Raw genomic sequence first — 18,334 nt, 5'->3', positions numbered from 1 at the left:
ATCGATACCAGCGGGCAGTCCATCTCATCAGGGCCTCAACATCGGAGCGTGGGAGCACTGCTCCGCCCCTCTCCCGAACCAGCAAGGGATCCTGCTATAACTAAAAGAAACAGCACCAACGGCACGCCGGCAAAAGCGCACGACAAAGGCGCGTGTGCTTTAGTGCACGCCTTTATGAAGCAACTGCCGGGAAGCCGTCGGTCCCACTACTAATAACCCAACCACTCTCTGAGAGCAGTCACAATTCCACGAGGAGCTCCATGAGGGCACCAACGTCCCGCACCAGGTCCAACAATCTCAGCACCTCCCAGAGCCGACCACTAGCAGCGCGAGCACCAGGCCAGAGATTCTTCCAGCCTGCCATTCCCACCAGCCAATTTGATAAGTACCTTGCATGACTACTATACTATCTATTCCAGACTAAGATATCTTAACACCTGCACTATCTTTCAATACATGATGGCTTCCATACAAAACTACCTGAACTTATTTCTCATGTTTTTTTGGGCTTGTTACAAAAACTGGTTAACCAAGGCACTTCTCTCCTCCCCGATTCCAATCCTCATAAGGCCTCGTCTTACCAACCCAGAATCCCAGACGGCAGCCCAACGCCTCTTTCTTGACTGCTCTGAAAGGGGTCCCTCCCAAATCCCGGTTGTTCCCCCCTCTCGCAAACCAAAGAAACCTCACAGAAATATACACCGATCATTAAGGAAAATCACCCACTCAGTCCCAGCTGACGCTCCTCACTACCAAAAGGTCCTAGGTTTCTACTTAAACATCCGTTCTATCAGGAACAAAGCCCAACTAGTTAAAAACTGGCTAGAGGAGACCAACCCTGACTTTGTCCTCTTAACCGAAACATGGTTGATCTCCGACAACGATATCATAATTGGTGAGTGTCTACCACCTGGGTTTAAAATTACCTCCCTACCCAGAACCTGGGGAAGAGGGGGAGGACTAGCCATCATAACAAGAGATGCTTTCAAGCCCGCCATCCTAGACTCGAAATCCTCAACGGACCTTGAAATTCTTTCCTGTAAACTCCAGTCAGACCAGCTAGAAGATAGCTTAATTATCACTCTATTTTACATCCCTCCCAAGAAATGGCCCACCGCCAAAGACAGCTTCTCCGAATTCCTCCTCACTAACTCAATTAGAGGCCCCTACAACCTACTGATCGGTGACCTAAACATTCACTTAGACCAGGTCGATCGGAATAACACTAAAGATTTACTTTCCCTCATCACCTCTCTAGACTTCTTCGTACCGACCCCTGAAAAAACCCACCATAAAGGTCACCAACTTGACCTAACAACCTTCTCCTCCAAAGATCAACTCCACCCCAAGATTCTCTGGGAGCTAGCCACTTGGACTATGGTCCCTATGGTCAGACCACCGACTATGCAACCTCCAACTTAACTGGCAAGCAAGACGTCACCCAACCTATCCCAAGCTGGAAAAAAGGATTAAGAAAATGATATCCACTAGAGGCTTTATCAACCCAATGGAATTCTGGTCACACTATGACCTCTCCTCCAACCCGGATCCTGACTCATTCACAGCTGACTCTTGTACCAGCACAAGCACACAGATCCTAAACACAATGGCCCCCATTAAAAATAGGAAAATGAGAAACAAAACTACGGACGGTTGGTTTGACACTGAATTAGGATCAGTGAAACGGGAATTACAGAAACTCGAAAGACTTTGGCTGAAATCTGGTGACAGTAAAGAGAGAACAAATTGGAGAACAAAATTAAAAGAATACAAAAAACTTATAACTACCAAACGCACTAACTTCTATGCACTAAAAATCGGTTCCCCTTACCCCGACATCAAAAATCTTTTCAAAATAGTCGTCAACCTTTATGACGTTCAGACCCTAACCCGTCCTACCTCAGAATTCCCTCCACCGGCCAATGCCCTAGCTGAGTTTTTCAACCACAAAATCTCCAATCTGAGATCCTCCCTATCGGGCGTCACAGCCAACCATCTGAACTATCCAGTTGCTCAGCCCTTTGATGAACCTAGAGCGGATCTTCTCTGGAACAACTTTACAATTCTGCACATTCTATTCAAAATACACCAATTCCCACTGCAAACTAGACTAGTGCCCACCTAATGTAATGAAAGTTGCCCCGGTCACCTTCAAAGCCAAGTTACATACTTGGCTCTCTTCCCTTATACAATCGGGCACTTTTCCTGAGGACCTAGGCCAGATCCTAATCACCCCGATTGTAAAAAAAAAACCCAAAGAACCCATCAACCTGACATCAAATTACAGACCCATTGCGAACATCCCCTTCTTTGCAAAGTTAATGGAATGTCTGGACAACCAAGACTTAGTAACCTATCTGGAGAAATTCAACATTCTAAACGACAACCAGTCAAGGTTCCGACCCGGTCACAGCACCGAAACTATTATTGCCTCTCTACTAGATTCCCTCCATTCCCTGTTCAGCCAGGGCACAAGTGCACTAGTCCTTCAGTTCAACTTAAGTAGTGCCTTCGACTTAGTTGATCATACATTCCTCTTAGACTGTTTGGAGTCAATCAGTCTCTCAGGCAATGTTTTAAAATGGTTCCAGGGTTTCCTAAGTAAAAGATCATACCAAGTTTACAGTGACAATACACATTCCTTCAGCTGGGTAAACGCATGTGGAGTCCCGCAGGGCTCTCCCCTGTCCCCCACTCTGTTCAACATCTACCTGGCTGCACTAGGGAACCTATTTCAAAGCCTGAAAATAAAATTCTACATTTTCGCTGATGACATTACCATAGTCTTTCCCCTAACCAGCGAAAAAGTCACCTGGCATCTATCCTTAAGCAAATCGAACTATGGATGTCCGACTTCAAATTGAAACTTAACTCAGATAAAACCAAATTCTTCCTGGCAGTCCAAATGACAAAATCAAAGACTCATCAATCTCCTTGAACGGTCAAGTCTTTCCCATCACAGATACCATAAAAATTCTAGGAGTGACGCTAGACCGCAACCTCACCTTTGAAACTCACACCGACTTACTAGACAGAAAATGCTTCTCCGCCTTATGGAAACTAAGAACCATCAGAAAATACTTCGCTGCATCCTCATTCCGCTTACTGGTTCAATACTCCATCCTGAGCTTACTCGACTACTGCAACATTATCAACCTGGGATCCATCAAAAAAACCATTCAAAGACTACGTATCATCCAAAATTCAGCAATTCGACTGAACTTTGGACTAAAAAAAATGGGAACACATAACTCCCTACTACCAAAAACTCCACTGGCTGCCCTTGGAAGCAAGAGTGCTGTTCAAGTTTGCCTGTCTCTGTTTCAAATCCATTCTTGGTTCGGCCCCCTTATACTTGGTTCCCCATTTTACCTTAGATTGTTCATCCAGACCCACTCGCAGAGCTCATCTCTTCAGCCATCCAACTCTAAAGACCTGCCGTTACAAAAGATACCTGAACAGAACTCTAGCCTTCCAAGCAGGTCATCTAAATGATTGGCTGAGCAACATTATCTCGCATTCTTCATCCTACCTAAACTTCAGAAAATTATTAAAAACTAATCTATTTAACCGATTTGTAGCCTAAGACCCCTTACCCGACCCTTGCCCCCTAAGATCTCTTTTTTCTTACCTTCCTTCCCGCTCACCTTACATTTGACCCCTTATATTGCACCTGTTCCATGCTTACATATATTAATTGTATCTGTATCTGCTGATTGTACCCATTCGCTGATTGTCCTTCTTTATTGTAAACCGCCTCGAACCACTACGGCTTTGGCAGTATATAAGAAATAAAATTATTATTATTATTACTAAGTCTATCCCCTTCAGTACCTTGAATGTTTCGATCATGTCCCCTCTCAATCTCCTCTGTTCGAGGGAGAAGAGGCCCAGTTTCTCTAATCTTTCACTGTACGGCAGCTCCTCCAACCCCTAACCATTTTAGTCGCACTTCTCTGGACCCTTTTGAGTAGTACCATATCCTTGTTCATGTATAGCGACCAGTGCTGTATGCAGTACTCCAGGTGAGGGTGCACCATGGCCCAGTACAGCGGCATGATAACCTTCTCCGATCTGTTCGTGATCCCCTTCTTTATTATTCATAGCATTCTGTTCGCCCTTTTCACCGCCGCCGCACATTGCGTGGATGGCTTCATCGACTTGTCGATCAGAACTTCCAAGGGTGGTTCATTTTCTCAGACAAAGTAGCCTATGTCAATCACCAAGGGAGCACCAAGAGTGTACCCCTAAGCCTGGAAAACCAAATGCTTTTTTGATGGGCGGTAGCCCATCATCTAGCATTCTCGGTGGCGCATGTAGCAGGAGTGAGTACAGTACAAGCGGATTTCCTCAGCCAGCAGACTTTAGATCCCAGGGAATGATTCTTGTCCCAGGATGTCGTTACATGCATATTGAAGTGGTAGAGACATCCACCATTTGATCTGATGTCTTCGGCCATCAGTATGAAGGTGGTTCAATTCTTCAGCTGTAGGCGCGAGTCTGGAATCAAAGATCTGGATGCCATGGTTCAAACTTGTCAATGGCAGATCTTCCCTATACTTTCCCGCCGTGGCCCATAATAGGCTATTTTTTGTGCAGAATACTAGCACTCTTGAAAGGGCGTTTCTAAAGGCGCCATATTGGCTGAGACCTAGTACATCTACGTCGGGTCCAGAGTCTCAGGCTTTCCTGTTATCCCAAACTCCTTGTGCAAGGCCCATTTGCTCTGCAGGATATGGACTGCTTTAGTTTTATGGTATATCTCTTTGAGTGCTCAGCACTAGAGCCTTGGGCTACTCAGGTGGAGTACTTGCTTACCATTTTAAGGAGCATGAAGCGGTCAACAATAGCAGCGTATGCAAATGCCTGGAAATATTTCCTATCCTGGTGCGCTCAGAGGAGTGAAGACCCGAGATCTGCGTCGATCCCGGTGGCACTCGCCTTTCCCCAAGAGGGTCTGGAAAAGGGTCTAGCAGTTGGCTTTCTCAGAGTGCATTTAGCCGGGCTTTCTTGCTTTAGGCTTAATCTCCATAGGAGCACCCTTGTGGCCCATCCCGATGTAGTTAGAAAAGTGTAAGGCACGCTGTGGTTTCATCCCCTTCTGTAGCAGCCTTTTCCAAGTTGGAATCTTAATCTGGTTCTCATAGTGCTTGCGAGCCCACCCTATGCATCGTTGGAACATGCTTCCTGATGGACCTTACCATCAAGACTATACTTTTGGTGGCCATTACTTCCACCTAGAGAGTGTCAGAACTTCAGTCCTTGTCCTGCGGAGATCATTTTCTTAAGATTATGGAATCGGGCGTGAATTTATAGTTCTCTCTTTTCTGCCAAAAGTAGTTTCCAGCTTACACATCACTAAAGAAGTGCACTTGCTGGCATACACATCCTCAGGTTTGAGGAAACATAGAAACATGATGGCAGATAAAGGCCAAATGACCCATCCAGTCACCTCATATACAGTAACCATTATTTATTTCTCTCTCCGAGAGATCCCATGTGCCTATCCCAGGCCCTCTTGAATTCAGACAGTCTCTGTTTCTACCACCTCTTCCGGGAGACTGTTCCACGCTTCTACCACCCTTTCCGCAAAAAAGTACTGCCTCAGATTACTCCGGAGCCTATCACTTCTTATTGCAGAGTTTCCTATGCCCTCTCATTGCAGAGTTTCCTTTCAAATGAAAGAGACTTGACTAATGCACATTTATATTATGTAGATATTTAAACATCTCTATCATATCTCTTGATATGCACAGGCTTTTGCTGTGGTAGTTAGAAGTTATGAACAAATTTTGATTGTCAAATCATCTGTTTGTACTGGCTGGAGCATTGGCCATTCCCTCCGCTTATATCATAGCTTGGAAATGTCCTCCTATCTTAGTGAGGCTTTGCTTTCTCATAGGTGGAGTCTTCGGTGATTTCCCTAGAGGAGATTTGTAGAGCTGCTTCTGGGTCTTTTATGCATACATTCACAAAGTTTTTACAGAGTAGACGTGGCCAAGTAGTATTCTGCGTTTGGATCTTCAATTCTGGAAGCAGGCCATCGGTCCCACCCTAAGTTTGAAGGAGTGCTCTTTTACATCCTGAAGGTTGAGGAATAGTGGGTTGTAGAAGGAAAGATTAGGCTCTTTTGCAAAATCTCTTTCTATTCTTGAAGTCCGCCCTGTCAGCTATAAACTCGCCTGCTGTCTGCCTCAATATGTACCGGCAATTTGAACTTGCTCTTTTGTCCAGCCTTAACAAGAATACAATCTGCGCATTCCGTGTTATTAAATCCAAGGGGTGTCTATACCACATTCTCCCACACTTTTAGTGCAGATCGAGCTCTATTTATTAAATTGTTCTGTTTTATTGCAAATGTTAAATTTGGTTATTTGATTTGTTGTATGATAATATGAGCAGATTAGACATGTTTCTTGGGGAGTATCCCCTTACCCCTCCCTATTCTGTGTCCTCTCCAGGTGTAACTGTCTGCTTGTTCCACACTGGGAAATAGGACAGCCCAAATGTAAGAGAGGGAGGAACAAAAGTATGCAAATGAAGCTTTCTACAAGAATTCTTGCTAGAAGGGATTGGCTACTTGAAGGTTCTGGAATAGAGTGTGGGTTTACAAGAAAGATTACCGAGGTGGGAACCTAATCTTTCCTTGGTCTTGGCATGGCTCTTGAACACACGGCCCTAGTTTACAAGGGCTATTTGGATGTAGTTATTGCTACACTCTTCAGAACTAAATAGCCTTCCAGTATGACAGCCTGTGCCAAGACTTTGGAAGTCTTTTCAACATTGGTGCAAAAGGGATCGGGTGGAGCCATGACAGGCACCCATTCCACTTATCCTTGCCTTTCTACTGGCTTGTCAGGAAACATGACTTGACAGTAGGTTCCCTCAAGGTTCAAAGGGCAGGCCTCTCATGCTTCCTGATGCAAGCAGGCAAAGTTTCGCTTGTAGCTCATGGAGATGTGACCAGATTCCTAAGAGCGACAGTTGCATACTCTGTGTCATCATCCTTTTCCATCCTGGAATCTTAACATCATTCTACATGGTCTCACTAAGCCTCCGTATGAGCCAAAGCAGGAGCATCCATCTTGAATCTCACAGTGAAGACAGTGTTCCTGATGGTGATCGTCTCAGCAAGATGAATATCGGAATTGCAAGCTCTTTCTTGCAAAGAGCCCTTCCTCAGGATTATGGAGGCTGGAGTAGTTCTCCGTACTGTTCCTGCCTTCCGATGGTTGTATCAGATTTTCACATCAACCGAGATATTTGTCTGCCTATTTTTAAACCCATGGGTTTGGGTAATCAGAATAGGATTTGGCAGAAACTGGATGTGTGAAGTGTTGTACATGGAAAAGACCAATGAATTTTGTTCTTTCAGGCCATCTGTTTGTGGTAACCAGCCAGTTCAGGTGGGGTAGACTGGCATGCAAGGTGTCTATAGCCCAGTGGATCTGCATGATCATTTTGTTTGCATACATCACCTGTGGCAAGCATGGTTTCTCTTAAGGTTCACTCAACCAGGAGTGTTGCATCTTCATGGGCGGAGTCTTGGACAGTTCCTCATGCAGATATTTGTAAAGCAGATACTTTGTCTACTCCCTAGTCCTGTATGTGGTTTTACAGAGTTGATCTGGCAACTCAGGAGGAAGCCATTTTTGCGTCCTCGATCTTACGGGCAGACATCCCTGTTCCACCCTAGATGCCAGCCACTGCTTTGGCATGTTACCTAATGTACAGACTCCTGTGTAGATGTAACAGAATGAAAGATTAGGTTCTTACCTGAATAATCTTCTTTCTATTAATCTTCACATGAGTCTTAATGCATACAGCAGGTTGACTCACTTTTGCTTTTAAATTATAAATGCTTGTTAATAATTGTTCTTTTTATAAGTTTCAGAGTAGAACAGATATGTTCCCTGTACCCCTCCTTCTTTGAACTCTAATCCAGTGGAGATCGAAGGCTTTGGTATGAACTGAAAGGGGCACTACATTCCACTGGGAATGAGGAAGGTGCTGAAAGCTATTAGTGATGCATTTCTGCAAAGCCAATTCATGGCTGGGGATTGATCACTTAACGTACGGACTTTTCTGAAGATTAACAGAAGGAAGATTATCCAGGTTAGAACCTAATCTTTCATTCTTTACATTATTCCCGAATAACATTGCAGTGTAACACATTCTGTTCATCTTTATTTATAGCCCAGAAGAAGTATCTTCATCTACTTCAAGTGAAGATGATGATGAAGACAAGAATCAAACTGGTGCATTACTAGGAAAAATTGTCTCTGTGGATTGTGTATGTGGAGAAAAAAAGAGGGGAGCCTGTTTCCCAGCTCTGGTGAGTATTGATTTGTATAAATACTATAGTTAGGGATAAAAAAGTATCAGTCTTTACAATTGGCTTGTGTTTGACGATGTTCAACAATTAGTCTCTAAGAAATAGAAGGATATGATATAATTAAACCATATTTTTTGAGAATTGCTTTCCATAATTTTTGAATTTCTATTCTGCATATAGTGTAGTAATCACTGAAAAAGCAAAGTACAGAATGGTCCTATTTAGTAATTCCCATGAAAATACCACATTGGTACACTATTCTATTGTGGGAAAACTTACTCTGGGATTCACTAACCTATATATCTGTAAGTTAGTGAAGCCTCTGGTAATTTAATTTTTTTGCATTGCTACAGCTGGGGAAAGTAGCACATTGTAGCCACAGCAACCCAAAGATAACCATGTTATCTTTTGAAGACCTGTATCTTCAGTGGAAAAAAAATATTATTCTCCTCTCATATCCTTATTTATTTTTTTTTAAAATATTCTTTCTCTCAGCTTACTTGCTAATCCATAACATTTAAAACATTTTCAAATATCTCTCCTCCTTCCCCCCACTTCTTTTTTTTAAAATGTGGATGCTGCTAGCCTTCTCCATCCCCATTCACCTTTTTAAAATTAAGGTGCCACCCTCTCCTCTAGCACTGAAGGGCTCTATTTTGGTAGAAATCTGGAAAGCTCTTCCAGAGGCTGTTATAGGGGAAAGCACCCTTCAAGGATTCAAGAAAAGGTTAGATAAGTTCCTGCTGGACTAGAACACACGCAGGTAATGCTAGACTCAAATAGGGCACTGATCTTTGACCTAAGGGCCACCTCGTGAGTGGACTGCTGGGCACGATGGACCGTTGGTCTGTCCCAGTAGCAGCAATTCTTATGTTCTTATAATTAAGGGAACCACCATGGTGGGAGTAATCGGGAATCACTTAAAAGTCATCTGGGGACTGGAGAGATTTTAATAGCTAGTGAAACGAACAAGATCCGTTTCTTGGTCCCGAAATCGTTCTGCAAAACATTCTATCATCCATTACAGACGTCCGGAGGTAATTTCTTTGGGTCTTCAGTGAATCCTTCTTACCTAAGGAAATTGCCTCCGGACGTCTGTAATGGATGATAGAATGTTTTGCAGAACGATTTCGGGACCATTCGTTTCAGCTAGTATTTCAGATTTAGGAATGGGGAGAGAATTAAAAACTTCATGTACAATCCTACTTTATTCCGGTACAAGTGGGTTATTTCCCTCTACCCGCCAGGACTTTGTAGGAAGCTTCAAAATTTCAGAGACTTAAACTCGACCTACTCATACCTCATCACTGTGCCATTGCCTCAGTACCCCAGTCATTCTTCCTACAAGCCAGGCTGTAGGAGCTGATCTTTTCTGCTCGTGTTTAATTTTGTATATTTTCAATAGTTTACGTTCGTGGTTTTTATCCCTTGTGCTGTGGAGGTTCCCTGCGGGGATATCCTTGACTGCGGGAAATCGCAGACCTTTGGAGAAAGTCTGCTTCTAGGAGGTTCCCTGCTTATATCAGTAAGTCCCCATGCACTTCAGAACATGGCTCAGGGACCATTCCCTTGGGAGCTAGCTCACCCTAGATTCGTCCGCTAGTGGGCAGAGCGCAGGTTGAGTGGTTCTGTGGAGGTGTGCCTGGGATTGGAGCCAGACTACATTCCTCCGCCAGGCATCTGCTTGGCGTGTCTGGGGGTGGTGGAGGTCTCTGTCTATGGTGGTCAAGGCCAGTGGACAGTCAGAAGATTTGAAATCTAGTTTTCCAATTCACTAAGGCAAAGGATCTCCCTGTGCTCAGCTGTCTGCAGTGTCTCTCATTCAGCACATATCACAGTGAATATGGGTGGACAGACAGAATCAGCAATTTTGGGAGTTCTTATAAAGGGGTTTTGGGTGGTTTTCCTTCATGTCCCACCCGTCCTCACCTCTACAATCCGAAAATCGCCGTTTTTTTTTTTTTTTTAGGGTTCTTGTGATTTTCCTGGGCTATTTTAAGAAGTGCTGTAGGTGTCAGCAGCCTATTTCCATTACTGATCCTCATAGTTGGTGTCTACAGTGTTTAGTGAACACCAAGTTGAATCTTGTGTTAAGTGTTCCAACTTCCAAAAGCATTCTATCAAGGCCCGACGCATTGAATAGGAAAAGCTGTTCGGCTTGACCATGGACACTGGCAAATCTTCGGAGCTGTTGATATTGAAAACTTCTGCATTGACATCGGAAGATCTTACAGCATCAGGGGAGCCAGCTAAGAAGCCATCTACTTCCCAGCAAGCGTTGCAGGTCTGAACAGCATCGAGTCTCTTGATGCAGACCAAACAGCAACACTATCGTTCTCTAGCTTTGCAGGGTGTCTCTCCTTCATGGTGTGCATCCTTTCACACCCCCGATACCGGGCTCTGGGATGGCTACCGGGCGGAGTGCAAAAATACAAATCTTGGCATGCCTTCAAAGGTTGAAAGTCCTGCTGGTCACATTAAAATAGGGAGAAAATAAAGGTCAGAACAGCACAGTTCTCCCAAAACAAAAAGGCTTTAATTCACAATAAAGCTTTGCTCAGCAATGTATTTAATGTCCAAAAATGCAAAACCAAAAAAATAAGAACAAACGCAAACAGTACATTCGTCTTGACTATTGTCAGCGCAAGACTGGTAACACCCTTTCCTTCGGGTAAATATAAATGGTTCCTCATCAGTTCCTTCAAAATAACCCAGGAAAACAGAGATTGGTGAGTTTGCACAGGTTCACAAAAGTCATTTATAAAAGTCACTTGGTCCTGATAAGCACACCGTGTTGGCCTGGATTGAATTAGGCTTCCCCTTCCAACTCTGACAAGCTGGCGGGGGATGGGGAGTTGCTGAATCCACAAACAAAATTGCCACAATTGGCCCCACAATCCCAACCCTGAGGATATTCTGTGGATTTGCCCCACAAACCCTCATTGTAACACTCAGTGGCTGAATTCTTCACAACAGTGCAGAGAGGGAAAAACAGTAAAAAAAAAAAAACCCAACACCTTTAAACAGTGAAGGGACACGTGCAGTTTTCTTTCAACTGTGTTTGAAGCTGTAAATCCAGACCTTGTTTGTTTTTCCTTCTCTTGCTGAAATACTGCAAGGCCATTTTATGTTTGAGAAGAGGTGTGTTCTTATCTTGTTGTGAAGTGAATTCAATTGTTTTCATAATCGTATTTGCAAGAAGCTTTAGATAAAAAAATGGCTCTGCTGACCAAAGCACCTTTAAACTTTGGCCTTTAGATAGTAAGATGCTTGTTATTTCTTTAAAGTTTCATGTAATCTGTGTCCATATATGGTTTGTATTTACGTCACATGCTGACGACATTGACTCATGTAAAATGATATAAAAAGGTTGTAGAGCTGACAATAAACTGGACATGTTTGGGAAATAATTTCTTGTCTCTAGGATATTGTCCCCAGATGCATCTGTCTTGCCATTGACAGAGAGAGAGTGTGGGGCAGTAATTGGGACCTAATCCTTTCAAACAGGGCAACATCTCCTAGTAGCGAGTCTTGAAATTCCTCCTCAGCCAACACTAGTCTCTGCATTCATCAACTCAAAATAATTCAAAGTAAAAAGAAGACTTAACTTTCTTCCATGAAAACCTCCTCAGGCTCAAAGGAAATGTCCATAGCTTCACTTGGCTATGGGCAGACTGGCTGGTCCACCAAAGAGGAATCTTCTAAATCAGGGGTGCCCAAAACGTCGATCGCAATCTACCGGTCGATCGCAAAGGCAACGCCGGTAGCTTGCAGAGCCAATGTTCTCCCTAGCATTCCCCCGGTCACTGTCTCACCTTTAAAGTAGTGGAATTATGGCAGCCTGCAGAGCGAACGTAGCAGATTGCCGTCAGCCTCTGTAGCATGTTCCCTCTGCCGCTGTCCCGCCCCCAACGTCAGAGGAGGTGCGGGACCATGGCAGAGGGAATGTGCTACAGAAGCTGATGGCAGCATGCTACGTTCGCTCTGCAGGCTGCCATAATGAACTTTCCAACTGTGGTAGGCCCAGAGGGAAGAACGAAGGTGAGGGATCCAGTCTAAGGGAAGCAGCTCGATGATCCAGTCTGAGGGAAGCAGCTCGATGATCCAGTCTGAGGGAAGCAGCGGAGATAAGGTCCCACACGTCGGGGTAAAATTGGGCCCGTTGCGAGGGAGGAGGGAGATTGCCTTAGAGACGCTGGATCGGGGAGGGGGGGGAGAGAGAAGAGACAAAAGGACCTTGAGGAGGGGCAGGAAAGCAGCCTTGAACAAAAAGGGAGTGGGAAGACAAGGCAGATATGGCAGATCCTGGACTACTAGAGGGCTTAGAGCAGTGTTCTTCAACCTTTTTACACCCGTGGACCGGCAGAAATAAAAGAATTATTTTGTGGACCGGCAAACTACTAGGACTAAAATTTAAAAATCCCGTTTACGCCCCATCTCCGCGAGCTCGGTCCCCGCAAACCATCTGATCCCATCTGCACAAGCCGCAATTATGATTTTATATTGAACGTATTTTATTAAAGTATAAAAAGAAACAATATTCTGAACAATTGTGATTTTATAAATACAAATATACAGAGCACGGACCAACAAAACCCCTGTCTCCCCTCCCCTTCACATATATCCCCTCTACTATCAAGAAAACTGAACAAGCCAAGTTATTATAGAATGCTACATAGAAATATCATGCTAACAGAATACTGCAGTCCCCAGTTATGTCTCTAGCAGGATATATAATTCAAATCTGATATATTCTAATGACAAACTAGAAATAAAATTATTTTTTTCTACCTTTTGTTGTCTCTGGTTTCTGCTTTCATCTTCTTTTCACTCTTTTCCTTCCAGCATCTGCCCGTTCCATCCAATGTCTGCCCTCTCCCCATTCCATATGTATCTGACTTCTTTCTATGCCCCTCTTCCTTGTCCATCCTCCTCTCTCCTTTTTACATCATTCATTCCAGCTTCACTGCCTTCTTCATTTTTATCTCTCCTACACCAGATCTAGCATCTTTATCCCTCTCTCATTTCTCTGCTGACCCCCTTTCCAGCATCAATGTCTCTCTACTTTCTCATTCCTCTCTCTCCCCTTTCTCTCAATTAGATTAGATTAGATCTGATCTCTCCATTCCACCCTGACCCCCTTCCCCTCCTGTAATCTCCCTGCCAGCTGTTTCCTTCCTTTTTTCTTTCTCCCTACCCTCCTTCCTTTTTTTCCTTCTCCCTTCCCTCCTCCCTCTATCCAACATTAACTCTTCCCATCCCTTTCCCTCCTCCCTCCCAGCAGCATCTCTCCTTCTCCCTTCCCTCCTCCCTCTATCCAACATTAACTCTCTTCCCATACCTTTCCCTCCTCCCCTCCCAGCAGCATCTCTCCTTCTAACTCCCTTCAAGTCCAGTAACAGCTCTCCCTTTTCCAGACCTTCCCAGCCTCCTACAGTGGCTTCCTCCCCTTCCAGCAGCTCTCGGTACTTGCCTGCAGGAAGTTGCCGGTAAATCACTTCCCTGGCAAATTGGAGAGCTGATGGGAGGGGAGTCAGCCACTGTGAAGGCTCCCCAGGATCTTGTTCGCACACGCTGACCATCTCCCTCCACCTGCACCTGAATCTGCAGCTCTCTCCGGTCTAATCGCAACTTCCCCGCGGCCCTCTTCAGCAACTCGTCAGGGGTGGCGATCAAGACATGCTGCCGACGTCGGGACCTTCACTCTCTGAGTCCCGCCTATTTTGTTTCAACTTCCTGTTTCCGAACAGGCGAGACTCAGAGAGGGAAGGCCTCGACGTTGGCAGCCTGTCTTGATTGCCTGAGGCTGGGAGGAACATTAGTTGGGTGGAACCGCAGTCGGCAGGAAATTTAACTGCCGACTTGATCTCGCCGGCCCTGCACGGACCGGCAGAAATTTTCTGCGGACCGGTGCCGGTCCACGGACCGGCGGTTGAAGAACTGTGGCTTAGAGAGGTTGAAACCTCTGAACCAAGGAGAGAGAGATGCCAGGCCCTGGGGAGGGAGAATACAAAGAGAGTGAGAGACACAAAGACCTTGACCAAAGGTGGGAGGACTCAAAATGTTAGCAGAAGGAAGATAGAGAGGGAGAAACCTGAAACAAAGGGGCGGCAGAAGAGAGGGGGCAGATGTTGGACTATGGGACAGAAGGGGAGAGACCCTGAGGAAGAACAAAGAGTTGCAAGATCAGAACAGAGGAGGGAGACATGTTGCCAATAGGGGTGGAGGAGAGAGAAAGAAAAGCTGGAAGGACAGAGAGAGATGTTGGTTGGGGAATGGAGCGAGGTCTGGAGGACAGAAGAGGTGCACTCGATATATATATAAATAAATATGGGGGTCTTTTACTAAGGCACGCTAGCTAATTTAGCGTGCACTAAATGCTAATGCGTCCATAGAATACAATGGGCGCACGCTAAATCGGCTAGCGCACCACAGTATAAGAGGGGGTATATGTTTAGTATTTTTATTGTTGGTAGATCATTTTGACTTGGTCATTTTAAAAGTAGCTCGCAAGCCAAAAAAGTGTGGGCACCCCTGTTCTAAATCTTTTATCTCAATTTCATTCCCCTGCTTGAGCTCTGGAGCACCTGACCATGTGTCTCCTTCCTCAGCTGGCTCAGGACTGACTCTCCTAGTGACTCTCCTAGGACTGCCGTGCTGCATTTGCCTTGCTCTTAGCAAGCCACGCCCTAACCTGAGCGGGGGATGGGCAAGATTTTGCTTCTGCTGAGCTTTCTCCTGTTCTCCAATTAACTTCAGCAGGTGAGTGCTTAAAGGGCTAAGAGACTGTTTCCTGAATTGTGCCTTACTGGGAGCTACTTTAGGTTCAATAAAGTTATTGTTCTCCAACTGTTCCCACTCCTCCCAGGGCTCCTGCTCTTGGGACCTCTCTTTAGAAACAGCTTGGTTGCATGCTAGTGGAAGAGCTGCTACATTGATCAGCCCTGTTCAGCTTCAGGGTTAAGCTTCGCTGTCCTTTATCTGGAACAAGGTCAGCAGCCATGCTGGGCCTCTGACAATCCTCATTGAGGTCACCCACTGCGAGGCAACCTGCTGCACTGATGGTGCCAGCTCATGAAACATGGGTTCTGGTGCATACTTTCAGGAAGAAATTCAACGAGTTACTATTTACTACTATTGCTATTTATTATTTCTATAGTGCTGAAAGGCATGAGCAGCACTGTACATTTTAACATACAATTCACAGTCCCTGCTCAGAAGAGCTTACAATCTAATTTAGACAGGACATTTCAGGGTTGGGGAGGTTATAGTGGGTATAGGTATCTGGCAGCAGCAGGGTTGGGGAGATTATAGCGGGTATAGATATCTGACAGCAGTGAGGGGGAGCTTAAGAGTTGAAACCAGTTTTTAAAAAGTGGGTCTTTAGCTTGGATTTGAACACTGCCAGAGATGGAGCACGACGTATTGATTCAGGCAACCTGTTCCAGGCATATGGTGCCGCAAGAAAAAAGGGATGGAGTCTGGAGTTGGCAGTAGAAGAGAAGGGTACAGATAAGAGGGTCTTGCACGATGAACGGAGATCACGGGGGGGGGAGGGGAGCAAAGGGAAGATGAGTGAGGAGAGATATCAGGGGGCCTCAGAGTGAATGCACTTGTAGGTCAGCAAGAAGAGTTTAAACTGTATTCGGAAACGGACAGGGAGCCAGTGAAGTGACTTGAGAGGGGTAATGAGAGAATAGCGGCTCTCACGGAATATGAGACGCGCAGCAGCATTTTGAACAGATTGAAGAGGCGAGAGAGAGGTGCGCAGGAGGCCCGAGATAAGTACGTTGTAGTAGTCTAACCGCGAGGTGACGAGAGCATGGACAAGGGTTTTGGTCATGTGTTCAGAGACAGGACGGATTTTGGTAATGTTATAGAGGAGGAAGCAACAGGATTTGGCGGTCTGTTGGATCTCAGCAGAGAAGGAGAGAGAGGAGTTAAAATCACCCCAAGGTTGCTAGCTGCCGAGCTAGGGAGGAGGATAGTGTTATCCACAGAGATAGAAAACGGCGAGAGGTGGGTTTAGGGGAAACGATAAGGAGTTCAGTTTTAGCCATATTCAGTTTGAGATGGCGGTGAGACATCCAAGCAGCAATATCGAACAGGCAGGCTGAAATTTGAGCCTGAACTCCTGCAGAGATATCTGGCATGGAGAGGTAGATATGGGAGCTGTCAGCATAGAGGTGATATTGAAAACCATGAGAGGAGATCAGCGTATCAAGAGAGAGAGTATATAGGAAAAAGAGGAGCTTGGTAATATGTTAAAGTTGCACTGCCCAGCCTAAGGATAGCATAGCACTATGAGGCCTCAAGGTCAGCCTAAGCATAGCATAGCACTATGAGCCTAAGCATAGCACTATGAGGCCTCAAGGTCAGCTATCCATCGGTACATCGAGCTCCTTTCAAGGGTGAGGACACTGAAGAACTAAATGAAATCTCGGTGAATTTGGAAGATGTACAAGGCCAAATCCAGAAGTTAAAAAGATAAATCATCAGGACCGGATGGTATACATCCCAGGGTTCTAAAAGAACTCAAATATGAAATTGCTGACCTGCTCTTAGTGATCTGTAACCTATCACTAAAATTGTCTAAAGTACCTGTAGATTGGAGGGTGGCCAGAGTTGCTCCAATTTTTAAAAAGGGCTCCAGGGGAGATCTGGGAAATTACAGATTGGTAAGTCTCACTTCAGTGCTGGGCAAAATGGTAGAAACAATTATAAAAATTAAAATTGTGGAACATGTAGGCAAACATGATTTAATGAGACGGAGTCAGCATAGGTTCAGCCAGGGGAAATCTTGCCTCACCAATTTGCTTGACTTCTTTGAAGGTGTGAATAAACATGTGGATAAAGGTGAGCCTGTTGATGTAGTGTATCAAGATTTTCAAAAAGCTTTTGATAAAGTTCCTCATGAGAGGCTCCTGAGAAAATTAAAGTGTCATAGGATAAGTGGCAAAATTCAGTTGTGGATTAGGAATTGGTTATCGAATAGAAAACAGAGGGTAGGGTTAAATGGTCATTTTTCTCAATGGAGGAGAGTAAACAGTGGAGTGCCACAGGGGTCTGTACTGGGACCAGTGTTATTTAACTTATATATAAATGATTTGGAAATTGGAACGATGAGTGAGGTGATTAAATTTGCAGATGACACTAAACTGTTAAAAGTTGTTAAAACGCATGCGGATTTTGAAAAATTGCAGGTAGACCTTAGGAAATTGGAAGACTGAGCTTCCAAATGGCAGATGAAATTTAATGTGGACAAATGCAAAGTGATGTACATTGGGAAGAATAACCTGAATCAGAGTTACCGGATGCTAGGGTCCACCTTGGGGATTAGTACCCAAGAAAAGGATCTGGGTATCATTGTAGACAATACGATGAAACCTTCTGCCCAATGTGCAGTGGTGGCTAAAAAAGCCAAAAAAGCAAACAAGATGCTAGGAATTATTAAAAAACGGATGGTTAACAAGACTAAGAATATTATAATGCTCCTGTATCACTCCATGATGCGACCTCTTCTGGAGTATTGCGTTCAGTTCTGGTCTCCTAATCTCAAAAAAGATATAGTAGTGCTAGAAAAGGTTCAAAGAAGAGAGACCAAGACGGTAAGGGGGATGGAACTCTTCTTGTATGAGGAAAGGCTAAAACGGTTAGGGCTCTTCAGCTTGGAAAAGAGTAGGCTGAGGGGAGATATGATTGAAGTTTACAAAATTCTGAGTGGAGCAGAACAGTTACAAGTGGATTGATTTTTCACTCCGTCAAAAATTACAAAGACTAGGGGACACTCGATGAAGTTACAAGGAAATAGTTTTAAAACCAATAGTAGGAATTTTTTTTCACTCAGAGAATAGTTAAGCTCTGGAATGTGTTGTCAGAGGATGTGGTAATTGCAGATAGCATAGCTGGTTTTAAGAAAGGTTTGGACAAGTTCCTGGAGGAAAAGTCCATAGTCTGTTATTGAGAAAGACATGGGGGAAGCAACTGCTTGCCCTGTAT

The 18,334-nt window shown here is 44.6% G+C and overlaps 1 protein-coding gene across 7 annotated transcripts in view; it reads left to right on the top strand.

Annotated features, from left to right (window-relative positions):
* ARID4B (AT-rich interaction domain 4B) overlaps positions 1 to 18,334 on the top strand; it is an 852,780-nt gene that overhangs the window by 251,634 nt on the left and 582,812 nt on the right. For all 7 annotated transcript variants that reach the window (XM_033937320.1, XM_033937318.1, XM_033937319.1 and 4 more), the window contains exon 8: positions 8,197 to 8,335. In XM_033937320.1, the coding sequence (XP_033793211.1) occupies positions 8,197 to 8,335 (139 nt within the window). The remainder of the gene's footprint in view (positions 1 to 8,196; positions 8,336 to 18,334) is intronic.

The sequence above is a fragment of the Geotrypetes seraphini genome, chromosome 3, assembly GCF_902459505.1.
Source record: "Geotrypetes seraphini chromosome 3, aGeoSer1.1, whole genome shotgun sequence".
Lineage (NCBI taxonomy): Eukaryota > Metazoa > Chordata > Amphibia > Gymnophiona > Dermophiidae > Geotrypetes > Geotrypetes seraphini.
This window is presented reverse-complemented; position numbering and strand designations above follow the sequence as displayed.